Raw genomic sequence first — 15277 nt, forward strand, 5'->3', positions numbered from 1 at the left:
TTAATCTGCTCGTTAATGCTCCTTCTTAACTGCTGGAATTAAAGTTTAACTCTCCAATTATGGTTCACTATTGCTGCTACAACCATAACTTCAAAGGAACCACTTACTACTTAGACTGAAAATATTATAACAGCAGTGGCGTGTCCATGACTACCGATGCAGTTACTTACTACATATTGTTTCCAGAGTTTTCAACTGCACCACATGGTCCTCTTCCTTGATGTTCAGCTTTGACCTCTGAAATTGATGTTTGACCCAAAACAACATACAAGTCTTTATGATGTGAAGTAATGTAAATCCAATGTGTGAAAATACTTTTACCGAATTTACTGATCTTGAAACCGTACAAGTAAAACCTCACAATTCCAAGATTAAAGAATGAATACTAAAGCAGAGAGTGCTATAGAAGAAGGAAACAGTTAATTATACTGCAAACATCATGTTGTGTGTATAGCCACAGGTGGGGTACATTGCTTTCTTCCGTTCAGTATGTAATACTAATGCTTGTGATAGAGAGGGAGGCACTTTGGGATTCAAAGCCCAAGCACTAGTGGTCCAACCTAGCCCCTACAATAGCCTTATACTGTGTGTCCACTACATCTGTCACACCCTCCCCTATAAAATCTATAACTACTCTATAATGTACTCTTTTGACTTGACATATTCCCATCACCCCTTATGTATGTTTACTTTAATATATATAATTAACCCATCTCTCTCTCTCTCTCTCTCTCTCTCTCTCTCTCTCTTTCTCTCTCTCTCTCTCTCTCTCATTCTCTCTCTCTCTCTCTCTCTCTCTTTGTGCAGCCATCGGTGTCCAGATGACTCTGGAGTTGTTTGAGTCTAGATTCTGGGCCATCGCAGGACAGGTTAGTAGCTAATGGGCACAGGTGGTTATTGCAATTTTTTTATAAATAGAACTATTAGCTGACCTGACAGAATGATACATGTCAGGTACCAATGTGCAACCGTTTGGGGAATTTAACCCTGTGATTATCCCATTGTTGCTTCATCCTTTTTAGCAATGTTTGTTCTATGCAAATGTGTTTGTATTTTTTAATCTCCAAGGCAAAATAAGTTTATTATAGCACTATACCTGCACTAATGAGAAGTCTTTGACGGATTTGGGTTAATAGCAGAATCACTGAACGGTGTTTTTGGAATACAAACAACCCAAGTATGCTGTTCTTCAGTTCTTAATGAATAATACAATCCTCCCCCTTTCTGAAACTCCTGAAGTCTGGTCAGTCTAAAGCTGTTTCCATATTGTTCTACTTGTCCATCCATTTTCTTTTCAATGCAAAGAAATGTTTCAAATCCTGTCGTATTTAATTCTTACCGGGATGCTCACATTCAGAAACTTGCAATCGGTTATTTTTCATCAACTACTGAAAAGGCCACAGATCTTTTTTACTTGTAAAGCTTGTAAGTGTACTATTAAAGATTTACACCAAATTCCTGTAGACGAATATGTCTAGAAGAAGGCATGGCTTTTGATGAATACACTGTCTGCTTCAGTGCTTTCACCTCTGCTCGTAGTCCTACATTCAGTAATAATATCCTTTTATACCACCCGGCCACTCTGATACCATTTATTACTGTATGTCAAGGAGTCAAGGATTCTCATAGGTTCTTGTTCTGCTCCATTAGTTGTTAATTACAAGATTTACACATTGTTTGATTGAAGGCTTAATGCAGTGTTTTCCACATCACTGCACCCACCATTAAAGCAGTGCTTCACCTGCCCAAAGTATTATTTTGAGAGATTAAATGTCACCTTTATAGAAACACAATCGTTTTCAACTGATTGTTTTGCGTGCTGCTTGGACAATTTCACCAGCACTTCTTCCAGTCGTAGTATGGTATTATATAAAGTAGTTTCTTCCACTTTTTCTAGAAAACATTTTATTCGGGGCCATCTCGTTTAATTTGGCGTGACACCTTTGCTGTAGCAAGTGTTTGATAGCTTGGCATCCCCCCTTTGTCTGCTGGGCCAATGGCTGTAAATGACAGAAGTTAAAAGAGCATTAAGGTTGCTGGCTAGCCATTAAATGATGGATAGTGAACACACAGCTAGGCTCAGCAGCTCCCAAAACTGTGTGTGCGCTTGAGCTCACCCTGTGTGTATGTATCCGTGTTTGTGGAGGTGTGAAGAAGACCCTATATGTGTCTGTTAACGTGTATCACGTTGACAGGGACCATATGTGTGACCATCTGTGCACAAGTGTGTTGTGTCCATATTCATCAACTAAGGACCAATTAATTTCCAGCGGCCTTGTTATTCATGGATTTATGCTCTATAGCAAGTCATTCCCTTTCCCATTGACTTTTACATTTTCTATCCTCTCCTCTTCCTTCCTCTTACTCAATTCATCCCATTTCCATTGTTCACATATTCGTTGTGTTATTTTCCTCAATGCTTCCGGTCCTTCCACCTCTCTCATCACCCTTTTTTTTCTCTCTCTCTCTCTCTCTCTCGTCTCGTCTTCCTTCCTCAACCCTCCCTCTAATTCTCAGATGGCTTACATAATCGTCTTATCTTGCCGTCATGTATTCACTGTCAGGCAATCTTTATTTAATGGGGTTTGTGCGTCTGTGCCTTCACCCACAGTATGTGCCCGTCTTGACTGCGTGTGTTCATGTGGATTTTTCTATGTGTGGAGCGTGAAATCTCTCCTCTCCGTGGTCTATTTTTAAGTGTTCATCTCCCTTGGGGGGGTGAGGAGACTACACCTGCTGTAAATCCTAAATGAAATACCTATATTCCAGAAGGAAGTACAGTAGGCGGTCACGTGGCATCCACAACCATCCACTTAAACAGACTTGTGCCAAATAGGGCATCATATTGGCCCAGTGGGTTCAGACAAAGGCAGTGCTGCGAGTGTTACGAGAGAGAAAAAGATCTTGAATTAGCTTTGAAAAGATGTTTATCTAATTTAATTTTATCAAAATATATTTAAATCACAAATAACTATTAATTAGCTTGCTTTAATGACAATAACGACAAAAAACTAGCAGTGTTTTGGAGAAATGATCATTGCAAGGAACTCCGCACATAGTCTTCAGATCTCCGGGGAAGAGTTATGTAAGTGGAGGAAACCCCCTTCTGACCTTATGCCTACCATATAAGGTTGACTGCCTCTAAATGAGACGTTATTAGTGGATGAATTATGAATTAGTGAGAATAAAACATGAGCTGCCATCTTAAAGGAATCAGTCAGCACGTTAATAGAAACATGTTCTGACATCAGTGTACAGCACAGTCTGCTTTGTCTACTGTTTCAGTGTGTGTGTGTGTGTGTGTGTGTGTGTGTGTTACAAACCTGAACACGTTTTTTGAGAGTGAAAGAGAAAAGAACAAGTATGAATGTAAAGGAATAAAAAGAGAAATAATGTGTGTATTTATACCTCTAACTGTAAACCAACAGCTGTATAAAGATACACCACATTCAAACATACAGTGTTGCTAGATCTTCTCTGACAGTGAGTGGCAATGCAGTGAAAGGAACACATCTTGGCACTCTCTTTATTAGATAGACAAGACTGACTATAATCCCATATTTGTTGCCGTTTCCTGCCATCTCTGTGTTTGTCAAAGCTCTTCCTTCCAACTTTAGAAATATGGAATTAATGTATATGTCTAAGTACTCAGGGCTATCGCTCAATTATAAATTGTTCCATGTTAGTCTTAGTTTTATGGTTTTATAAACAACGTCTATCTGCAGAAAATGGAGCATTTTTCTTCAAAATAAATCTTGCACAAACATGCCATTATACTAGTATATAATGGTTATAATAAAGTACTTTGCTGTGTTGCTTTCTGTGATATCCAGTGTGTATGTGAGCTGACAGCGCCATCAGTAGAAACTGTTTGGATTGGGCCATTGAGGTTAGGGGAATGAGAGTGATTCATTCACCATCTCCTTGACTCTCCCTGGAGCTCCCAGACCAGACACATTTACCAACGCAGCATCTATTAAGGGGAGACAGCCTTTAATCTGATTGTAAAGGTAAAGAGGCTGGATTAGACACTGGAAAAAGAAGGTGCCCAGTGATGAACAAAAGTCTCAAATTCTGGCCAATTAAAAAAAAATCTTGGGTATGTCATATAGGTCTAATAAGCCTTGTGACCGTTTTTTTTTTCACTTGCAGGGCTTGAGACAGCATGTGAGAAAGGGTCATCCTTTTCTTTCAGTCCACTTACCAATAGAAGTTTATTTCAGAAGGCAGCGATGGGAAGAGGAAGAGAATGACTGACACATTGCAGTAATAGGATTGAAAAGGATGATAGATTGTCTCATTCACACTTGGACACGCTCTATATAGCCGGACTATGACTCCAGAGACATATTGACCATTGACACTAATACGAACATACTGTAGACACAAGATGTGACCGCCAAGTTGTGAGGAGAGCTTTTGACACTTTGATTCATGACCCTTCCAGCACTGATGAAGGAGATTCTCAGAGGGCAAAACTAAAACAGACAGCGCTGATGGAGAACTCATTCAGTGAGACAGTCTAGTCGCTACATTGACTTACAGATCATTAACTGAAGTAATGTTTCTCTATCTTTTTTCTATCTCTCTTTTGGCGTCTTCACAGCCGAATGACACAGATGTAAGTATGCACAATTTCACGCTCTCCTTTGCTTTTCATCACTTCGCACTTCACAGAATCAAATTTAACATCTCAGAGCACCTGCTGAGCTTCGTGAAGTCAGCTTCGCGCCCCAGTTAGAATAGATTGCGCGCACACACAGTTGCAGACAAGCAGAAATTAAGCACGCACTACCTTGCAAATGAGACACTTAAGGCGGCTATCGCAGGCACACAAGACATATCGCACACAAATGAACACCATCTCACCAACGCAGACACGTTTTTTATATCTTTCTTCCCACACTCACACAGACGCGTGCCCTTGTCTACACTGACGCACGTTCAAGCCTAACACCGCTGCAGACAAACACAGGCCGAGCGTGTTTTCATCCCCCCTTAACTTTCAGGAAACTGTTTGTTAATGTCAACACTTTACAAAAGTTTTTCTTTTCTCTCCTTTTCTCTGAACCCCAGTGCTCTAACACAGAGGGTATTTGTCCTCTTCGGTGTGACAGCATTGTGAGTATATCTTATGTCAATATAACATTTCATTTTTTGCCAGCATATTCAGCCTCAAAACATGTAAGAATATTGACTTGTGTAGCTTTAATTTCAGTCAAGTCCATAACTCATTTAGTTTGAATTCTACCACAAACTGTGCTTGTTGTTATCTTCTTCAGTCGTGGTTGACACAGACCTTTCCTTATGTAAGTAATTGCTTTCTCTGTCTGTTTTCTCTCGTCACAGGATATTGACTGCTACGTGATTGACAATAATGGCTTCGTCCTGGTTTCTAAACAGCGCAATGATGTGAGCATCTCTCTCTCTCTCTATCTTCCTCTTTCAAACACACACACACACACACACACACACACACACACACACACACATAGAGTAAACGTGATTACTCTCTAGTCTTTGACTTGATTATTCGAGAGCTCTCAATATTCATTACCCAAGAAAAAAGCTAGGCACTCAGAAAATTGCCTATTATTTAGAAATCTATTCATAGATCTCACAATCCATTTATAAAGTTTCAACCTTCATTCTGCGAACCACTGTTAAACAGAAGCACAAACATCCTGTCTGTGGCTGGGACACTGTATCCAACAGACAAACTAGATATGACTGGAAATCCAGACCATCTAAGTGACATTTTTGCATTACTTAAGCTTAGTGGGTTGTTTAGAAGACATTTTGGCCCATATAAAAACTTACCCGAGAGCAGTTGCGGAACCAGAGATATAAAAAATTTACATATTCACATAGTCGAATTACAGCCTTTTCCCATAGTAGCTAACTATCAATAATAAGTTGCGGTAGAGACATGAGTCAGTGCTCATGAATCACAATGACGGTGTAAGTAGCACAGCACTACGGAGGCGCAAGGGAAACTATTCCCAGCCCACTATTATGCAACACAACAAAACATAAGCTCAGCAGCGACATGCTCTGTAATTTGACTGTAGATGTGATAGGTTAGAGTGAGTTTTTATAGTCTAGTCTCTTTCTATCCTTGTGTAATGTGTCGTAGGATGTCATTTCATTCAGTTGAGCGGGCAAAAGTCCATAAACAAGTCGTATGTTTTCAACCACAACATCACAGTTTCATCATTGATTTATTGCAATATTGTTTTGAAACGTACAAACTCCAGATTCCTGAATGGGCCCACCTCTACTAATTGCATGTACAACCGAATGACGTGTGATAATCTACATGGCTGTGTAACCAACATACAATATAAATGGATGAATAATTGTTCATAGTTCACGTTGAGGTGAACATAAAAAGTATGAGTTGATATTCCCTCTGTGAGTTTTAACGTGATGTGAATTTGAATATGTTTGTTCACACAGATTGTTTGACACGGTGTCGTTGGTTTTCTCCCTTTCTGATAGGCTGGAAGATTCCTCGGTGAGATTGATGGATCAGTGATGGCCACACTGATCAGAATGGGCATGTTCAAAAGGTAATGTCTAGTGTCACTGGTTGACTGGTTGTGTTGCTGTCTGCTTCTCTCTATCTACTCTGTTGTTTAGCAAAGGACACAGATTTACCAAGTCTTGAGAGGGCCTGTAAGAGTTCAATCCTGTTAAACTAAATGCTATAGCGCGTAACTTTTTCATATAAATGAATGTCGTTAACATTCAAGCCTTCGCCAGGATTTTGTTTTTGGCATTTTCAATGCTTTTTTTTATGGTGCAGAGAGACAGAAATGTAATGGGGCAGAGAGGGGAATGACAATTACCGAAGGTTTTCCTAATGTAGATGCGTCAACAGTGTTGTTGTAATAACTCAGTATTCCTCATGGTGGCGACAGAAGTTATGCACTATAGGTTTAATGTAAACTACTATACGTCAGTACCCCCTTATTGTAATGTTAAGTGCCACATTATGCATCCCGGTGCCTAATGCAACACCATGCATGTGAATCAGGCTCCTGAATTTGACTGCTTGTCACCCCTGTTCTGTATCACAAACAGAAGTGCTTGCTGTTGAGTATAATTGTCTTAACTAGAAGGATGGCTTGCAGATGTTTTCTGCTTTTCTGTCGCTGGCTCTTATAAACCTAAGCCCACATTAGCATGCATATGAAACCCATAGCCTAGAGGGCATGCTTTTGCTGTCATTATAGAGACTCAAAAGCTTTGTTTTTAATACTATTTGACGCTGCCCTGTGTTGCGAAGTGCTCTCCACATGCCGAGGGTATAGCTGATTCACCCACCTTTGCATCTGTTGTATAGATATCCATGCATTTCCTCTTTGCTCCCATTTGAGCCTCTTTGACTGCTTTTGATTCTTCTCCCTCTTACACCCGTCTTTTATGTTTGAAATCTCATGAGTGATGCGCTATTTTTAAACAGCTAAAAGATTTCGTCATGCTTCATTTGACTTGAGGCTATTACATAACTGGTTTTGAGCATGCATGAACTTTAGCAGCTGAGTGTATGTGTGTGTGATTGCACTCTGTGGGTACTTGCATCTGCTAATTTGTAGATGTGTTCTTATGCGTCTACCTGAATAGGGAGTACATTTACATAGTGGAGAAAACCAAGAAGAAGAAAAGAAGAAAATGGATCCATCTTCTCTATAAAAAAGCAAAGTAATTCTAGCACTGAGATGGTTTTCTTTAAGGTCTCTTTTTTTATTTTCAGTTCGGAATCAAGGTTGAGTTCAGCTATGAAAGGCTGTGCTTAATAGTCTTTAAAGGGTCAAAAAGTTGATTTTAGCCAGTGAAATGCTGACTGAAGAGCATCACCATATGCTTGTGTCTGTGTGTGTCTGTGTGTGTGTGTGTGTGTGTGTGTGTGTGTGTGTGTGTGTGTGTGTGTGTGTGTGTGTGTGTGTGTGTGTGTGTGTGTGTGTGTGTGTGTGTGTGTGTGTGTGTGTGTGTGTGTGTGTGTGTGTGTGTGTGTGTGTGTGTGTGTGTTACCTCAGGGTGTCCTTGTTTGACTACCAGGCCATGTGTAAGATGAACTCGCACTCTGTCAGCGGAGCCCGTCCACTTCTCAGTGTAAGCCTCACTCTGTACACAATACTATTACCACAATGTTCCAATCTCTCCTGCGGTAACTATAATCTATCCATCTATTTCTTTTAGCCGTTCTATGGTTTGGCTGCAGCGCTCAAGTGGTTCCTGTCCAACTTCCTGCTGTAAGTGTTGCAACCGGAAAGTCAGTAATTACATTTTTGTTAAAATGTATTATTGTGTCTCACCATTCAGTAAATTTGCTTTTTGTGTGAGTAAGATAAGTGTTAAAGTTTTTGTCGTGGTTGATGACACAAAATCTTTAAAGACATTTTAAGACCTTTTTCTATCCAGGAATTACAACTGTAAGAATTTGGTAAGGCTAAAGTGACTTGGTAACAGGCTGGTTATCCCATTTAAGTTAAACAAAATGGCTACCAACACTGCCAATTACTGGGGAATAATTTGAGGACCCATTTTGATATTACCATGACACAACGTTGGGTCCTGGCCCAGTTTTTGAAAGCTGGATGCAATCTGCCTGCAATCTGCTGTGGTCTGTAATGATGGCCGCCTAATTGGCTCTCTCTCTCTCTGTCCACTCTCTCCTCTCCTCTCTCCATCGCCAGGTTCCTCCTGGAGTTTAATATCTGTGGCTTTTGGCAAACGGAGCACTTTGCTGACGGTGAGCTCAACTAGAACAAATGTGGCCTGTTAACGTCAATCTCTATCTATCGTTTGTCTGTTAATGCGCTCAGAAATGTCCATGGTTTTCAAGTCAATTCTTAAGGGTTCCAAAATCATATTTGAATACAGACATTAAAGAGGTGGAGTCAGCAATTCCGGAGAATGCTTGTTGACAAAATCACTTTTGTCAAACTTACTGAATATCTCCTTACGATCCGCTACCTGTATGCAGACCCGTCGCCAGACCTCAGTCTTAAGGGGGGCATATGAAATGCATAGGGGGGCACAATTATTATTAGCCTACATACAGTGTATATTTTTAATAGTCCTATACTCTATTCGCGCAGCACGTAATCATCACGTTAAACTAACCAACAGCGGTAGCCTAGCCTATAACATCAGTCCTCATAATTTAAAGCAATAGGCCTACATTACATAGAAGCAATGTTATGAATATCCTAAACACTTGACTATTCAACATATTAGATGTAGCCTAACACCAGACGCATATCTCAAACATTGCATTTTAAAGCAGTCAACAGAGGGATAGCCTATGCATTGCCATTACACACACACACACACACACACACACACACACACACACACACACACACACACACACACACACACACACACACACACACACACACACACACACACACACACACGGTAGCCTACTTTGAGTGGAGGCAGGGCTGTGCTCTCTCCAGTCCCTTCTATCAGTACAGCGGGAGGCGGCGTTTCTCCGAGCTCAACCTCCTCATCAACATATCTTTCGGCCTCCGGGTTCAAAGCAGCAAGTGCGCCAATGAGCTCGCTACTGTGCTCTCCAAAACGCGCATCCATCTTTCCTTGCACAGCATCAATAACACTGTAAAATACTCTTGAACTCAGTCTTTTCGTCTGTCACTTTCTGACGGACCAAGTGTTTCCTCAACTGCAAATCTGCGTAGGTTCTTGTAAATTGTGCGTCTTCTCTTGCTTGGACCGGGGTCGGTCTCCTGCACAGCCTCGATGGCCGTGGCTGAAGGAGCGCAGAGTTCCCACAGTGCAAAACTGTGGCTTTACGCAATCAGAAGTGTCACCGCGCTGAACAAGTCCATAATTTCGGATTGTAGTCTGTCATGCGGCTCGAAAAGTGACAACAGTTGGACGATCCGATTTGGCAGAGGAGACTGTTGGTGGGCTTTTCAACCGTTACCGAATATCGATTATGATGAACTAGAAATGAAATAGTAAGCCGGCGAAAACTCATCCAGCTTCACTTTCAAAATGCGCGGTAACTGTTGAGCGGCTGCATTGACGTATTACGTAGGCCTACGTAGCCTACTTTCTTTTCAGTAAGGCCGTGATAGGCTGTTGCAGTGTAGATAGACTCCCATCAATCAAACAAAATCACACCATTGTTTATTTATATTTTAAATGTTTTGATGATAAAGAATGCAACATTAGTATGTATCAACACAAAATTAGCTACTATGATAGTATAAAATAAAAATGAAAGTAATTTTTTTTTGAGAGATCTGTGCCCCAAGTGGGGGGGCACAAGCATTTCTGGGGGCGGGCCCGGCCCCCTATGGCCCGCCCATAGCGACGGGTATGCCTGTATGTACTATGTGTGCGCTGGAAAAAAATCCAGTGTTAATACACAGCCATGGTTCTGTAATCTGGTATGTAAACAAAGGGGCCCATGGTAGCTAGCAACATGCCTGTTTACAATGCCTAGGCTGTGTGTTTATTTACACTATAATTATTTTCAGTGCAAACACAGTACAGACAGCTAGAGGATCGTGACTTAATTAAACAAGTGTTCTCCAGAATCGACGGCTCTGCCGTTAATGTAGGAAGTCTGGGCTAATAATACTCACCATCAACCCCTCAATCACACATTACATTTTCATCTTGTCAGTCTGTGCTACAAGTCACCACAAATGATAATGGTAATGACACTTCAGTGCCAGGAGTGTGTGTGTACTGTGAGTTGTGTGCAGCATTGATCATTAGTTTAGAGGTCAAAAAACATTGTGTCCTCTGCTCCTCTCACCTCTCATCCTTCTCTGTCTCTCGCTCTGATCACACTAACGCCCTCCTCATTATTCCACCTGTCAATCATCCATTATTCCTCCTACTCAACATCATCATCATCATCATCATCATCATCACTCCATTCAGCCAAGCCATCGTTCAGCGTGTGTGAGTATTCTTAGTGTTTTGCAGTGAAGAAAGATACGAGCTCTGTAAAAGAACCCTTTTTTTGTTGCATTTTTTAACGTGTAGTGTAGTGTTTGTAGTACACTTTAAACAAAATCAAATTTGCCGTGTCTGATTATGTAAATAGCTTCCAGTAGGAACAGAGGCAACTGGCAAGGTCTTCAAAAACAAGATTGAAGCATATAGAATTACATCGAAAATATTGTAATGTAATCATAGCTCCAATCCAGACGCAATATTTTTAACAAACTATTCTGGCTCTTCTTCCTGCTGTCGAACCCATTATTTGACCTCTACACAAACAGACATATACCAAGTTCAATTTTGTTGCAGTGCACATAAAGCCAGAGTACCCATAGTCAAGCTAGGAAAAGAGCAATAAATGTGTGAAGCATTCAAGTCTTACCCAGCGTTCTCATGTCACAGTTAACAACACAACACAATGACAAAAAACACTTTCAGACACACTCATTCCTCTTCCCAGCGTGGAGACTTGACCCGTGTCTATTTCTCCATTAGCCTCGTCCCACCATAAGAAAAAGGACATGCTGCAGCCCTGTGACACCGAGTACCCCAGCTTTGTCTACGAGCCGTCAGTCAAAGAGACCAACAGCATTATTAAGTGTGGCCGCTGCCAAAAGTAAGCGCACACACACTCCTGCACATTTATGCACACAAGAATCTGTACTGCAGTCCCCTCTAAGCCCTAGACCTTATCATTTTAAATTGTCCTTTACTAAATCCATTTTCTACGGCTTTGCTCCGCTCTGCCTACTGAGAGCAGTGTGTGTTTCTACAAGAGTTTCAAGAAGGGGGAAATAAATATAGAAAGGAATAGTATTAGATCAGGGTGCGCAAGGTTATCGAAAAAGACAGAGAAGCATGTGCAGCGTGAGAGAGAGAGATTGGAAAAAGGAGGGAAAGTATTAAGAAGGTAAATGAAAAAACAGAGAGATCAGGGAGAGTGGGTTACAGAGAAAAAGTGAAAAAACAGTGGGAGGGGTAATCATCGTGTGTGTGTGTGTGTGTGTGTGTGTGTGTGTGTGTGTGTGTGTGTGTGTGTGTGTGTGTGTGTGTGTGTGTGTGTGAGTGTGAGTGTGAGTGTGAGTGTGAGTGTGAGTGTGAGTGTGTGTGTGTGTGTGTGTGTGTGTGTGTGTGTGTGTGTGTGTTTAAAAGAGGGAGATAGAGAGGGATGCTGTGGTTCTTTAGTTACTATATTATTTCCAGCAAGTTTGTGATCATAGGTTGAGTGTGGACGCCCTCCTGAGGCTAGAAGAGGTATAGCCAAGCAAACACTAACCATAGCACTTCTGCACAAGATCATTAGATTGGAAAAGTGTTTAGTTCACTTTTATCACCCAGTGTGAATAACCCATGTAGCCAAGTTAATCTTAAGAAAAAAAAAATTGATAGAAAATAATTTTAACGCATTATTCTAATTATACATCAACAGAGCAGCCATTATGGACGTTGTATCTGTCCTGGGTTGGCGTCCTCTACTGGAAAATGTTTTAATAGGTTTGATTGTGTGCACATTTTCACTTTCAGGATGTTTGTGGTGCACCAGATACCAGACAGCAACCTGTTGATGTTGGTGGTGCAGGCAGACTGTGACTGCTCTAGACAGTACCCACCCCTCAACATGGAGCCCAAAGAAGTCAAATATATCCTTTGATACTTTGTTATTCACAGAGCGCGACATTATCTCACCTTAACATACATACCAAAGTAGATGTTGTTGCAAGTTTAAGTGCACTTTCTTTGATTTACCACAGCAACACCTTCCTTTGACATTCACTCATGCATTTACCTTTTCAAATTCGGTAGTGCAGGTTATGATTAGGTGTTTGTAGCAGGAGAAAAGGTACTTTACATTTGTAGCTTTTAAATTATGGTATGATAATGTATACAAAAACATGATCTGTTTGCTGCCCTTTTCGACTCTTTACACTGCAGTCCCTGTTGCTGAAAACTCCCTCTCTTGCTCTGGCGTAGACGACCCAACAAGCAGGATTTGCTAATATTTCAACTAGGACAGAATCTCTTGCTGGCTTCCCACCCGTGAACGCTAGATAATTGCGTTTTGATTAAGCGTTTCTCCTTGCACCATGCCCGCCCCACTCAGTCAAACTTCTGAGGCCTGATCTGTGCCCGCTACGGCTCATTTGTGAAACAAGTCATTTCGGTGCAAAACTTTGGTATTTCTTTTTGAATGAGAATTCAAGGGAGAAAAAAAACCCTGCCCTGGCTCTGTTGTTTCTCCTTGACTCCGCTGTACATAACTCCTCCGTCAAGTGTGACAGGATGAGGTCCCAGAAGGTCCGCAGACGCCCCGAATCCTGCCACGCCTACCACTCGCAGGTGAGAATCTTATTGGTCCCCATGAATTTACCAAGTCATCAAGTGTTGATTGTAGGAACATTTTAAGAAAAAGACCTGAATGCAATTATTTATTTATTTGTTTATTTTTTCAAAACCTTCATTCAAAAGAAAACTCCATTATCTAACACTGATTCTGTGCACAAAGTGCTATTTTGTAATTTGGTGAGTGTACGGTCATAGCTCATATCTGCCATTATATCAGAAACACAAAGTAAAGCCACTTCCTGTTTTGTCCGTGCAGGAGAACGCCAATGACTGTGGGGGAGCTTCTGTAATATCCCTCTCTGCCTCCCTCTTCCTCACCTGTCTCACCTTCACGGCACTTGTCTCCCGATGATGGACAACTTTGCTGTTTTTGCCCGTTCTCTCACATAAAATGGGAGATTGGAATGAATCAAGAGATGTGTTTGGACACCTCAAGTGGATTTTAAACATTTCGCTCATTTACAACCACAAACCTGCTTTCCAGTGACAGACCTTGGATGTGGATTTTGAACATTTATCGGTTAACTCCTGGCAATAATCTGAACAGAAAAAAACTGTAAAAGAAAGAAAGTTTATGGGCTATTGTTGCCATGGATATTTTCCCATCAGTTACTTTCTCATGCACCACTTTGCATCTTGAAATGAAAAGGGACTTAGGAGATGCAGGTGGTAGCTCTGATGTTCATTTAAAAAAGGGAATTATGATTATCACAAGATGCAACCTAACAAAGGCCTGGGGGAAGAAATATATCTCCCACATGCCTCTGAACTGAATATTGCATACACGTGCATATTATATATGCAGCTGCAAGCATGCACACACCTCACTGTATCATACTGAATGCTTCGTCTACAGACTATCATACATGCTTTTTTAAACGGTGAATGAGAGGAAGTGAAGAAGGGCTACCGCAATATATGTTGAACGTTGTTCTGTAACATCAGTGTTGCTGCTTTAAGTCACACCTTGCTAGGTTTTTTTAAATATTGAAATCTCCAATGTCAAATTCACATTATAATTATATTAAAAAAAAAGAATAAAGATAATAATAAATAAGAGTGTACAGTTCAAATCATTTCTGAGTTTTTAATTTGATAAGGTGATCAAAAATGATTGTTTCAGTGTTATATCTTTTAAAAGATGTTTGCCTTTTTGTTTTTATCAGCCGTGTCTTTCTGTTTGTTTGTACATACTGTTTGTTATTACATTCATCTGGCTGGACATCACTGTGGGAACTGGACCTCTCACAGGTTGTAGGTCTATAATTAACATGGATAATACAATGATGGACATAACATTTCAAATGTGTTTAGAAATTAGTTTTTTAAATAATATTAAAATGCAATTACATGGTTTCAACACAAATCTAATACTTCATGTATACGCCACAAAGGGCAGCCACGATGTGTTTACTGGAGACCACAGTTTTTGGATACTCAACTTCATACTTTAAAGTAATGTAACTGATACTTATTGCTTTGCATTAATAACAATATCATTGAATACATTTATGAAAAATCTAAATAAAAATAATGGAAGGGCTCTTTCTGCGAAACAGGACTTCTTGTGGAAAAATAAAGCGTTAAGTTCTAATTTTGGAAATGTCATACAAGCAATTGCAATGTAAATGAACATGGTAAATCTAATTGCATAGGATATTTTTGTACTTGCCTGTGTTTCAATGCCTGTATTTTGGGCTGTGAGTGTCCCTGTAGCTTTTTCTGTGGTGTTTCTGAATCATCTTTCAAAGCATGTCTTTAAGTTGATCTTACACCGATGACAAAATTGCCTGAGAATTGGCCTGTTTATGTATTTAGACTCCGATACATATTTTGTGTGAGTGCATCATTACAGTATGGTCTGTTTCGCTGGGATTATGAAAGTCATTTAAGGCATCTGTCCTATTCTTTTGTTAGTAATTTCCACTACTGTGTTGGT

At 40.5% G+C, this 15277-nt stretch overlaps 1 protein-coding gene across 1 annotated transcript in view; it reads left to right on the top strand.

The window, feature by feature from the left end:
* Positions 1-13690, top strand: part of cacna2d4a (calcium channel, voltage-dependent, alpha 2/delta subunit 4a) — a gene marked incomplete at both ends in the record, with an annotated part of 86262 nt that extends 72572 nt beyond the window's left edge. Inside the window, 13 exons of the mRNA XM_080050707.1 lie at positions 808-869; positions 4607-4621; positions 5077-5121; positions 5350-5412; positions 6502-6572; positions 8043-8118; positions 8206-8258; positions 8703-8758; positions 10933-10953; positions 11491-11611; positions 12520-12635; positions 13250-13332; positions 13595-13690. Coding sequence (XP_079906833.1) covers positions 808-869; positions 4607-4621; positions 5077-5121; positions 5350-5412; positions 6502-6572; positions 8043-8118; positions 8206-8258; positions 8703-8758; positions 10933-10953; positions 11491-11611; positions 12520-12635; positions 13250-13332; positions 13595-13690 — 878 coding nt within the window. The remainder of the gene's footprint in view (positions 1-807; positions 870-4606; positions 4622-5076; positions 5122-5349; positions 5413-6501; positions 6573-8042; positions 8119-8205; positions 8259-8702; positions 8759-10932; positions 10954-11490; positions 11612-12519; positions 12636-13249; positions 13333-13594) is intronic.
* Positions 13691-15277: the final 1587 nt, after the last annotated feature.

This window comes from Ammodytes marinus (assembly GCF_949987685.1).
Source record: "Ammodytes marinus genome assembly, chromosome: 22".
Classification (NCBI taxonomy): domain Eukaryota; kingdom Metazoa; phylum Chordata; class Actinopteri; order Uranoscopiformes; family Ammodytidae; genus Ammodytes; species Ammodytes marinus.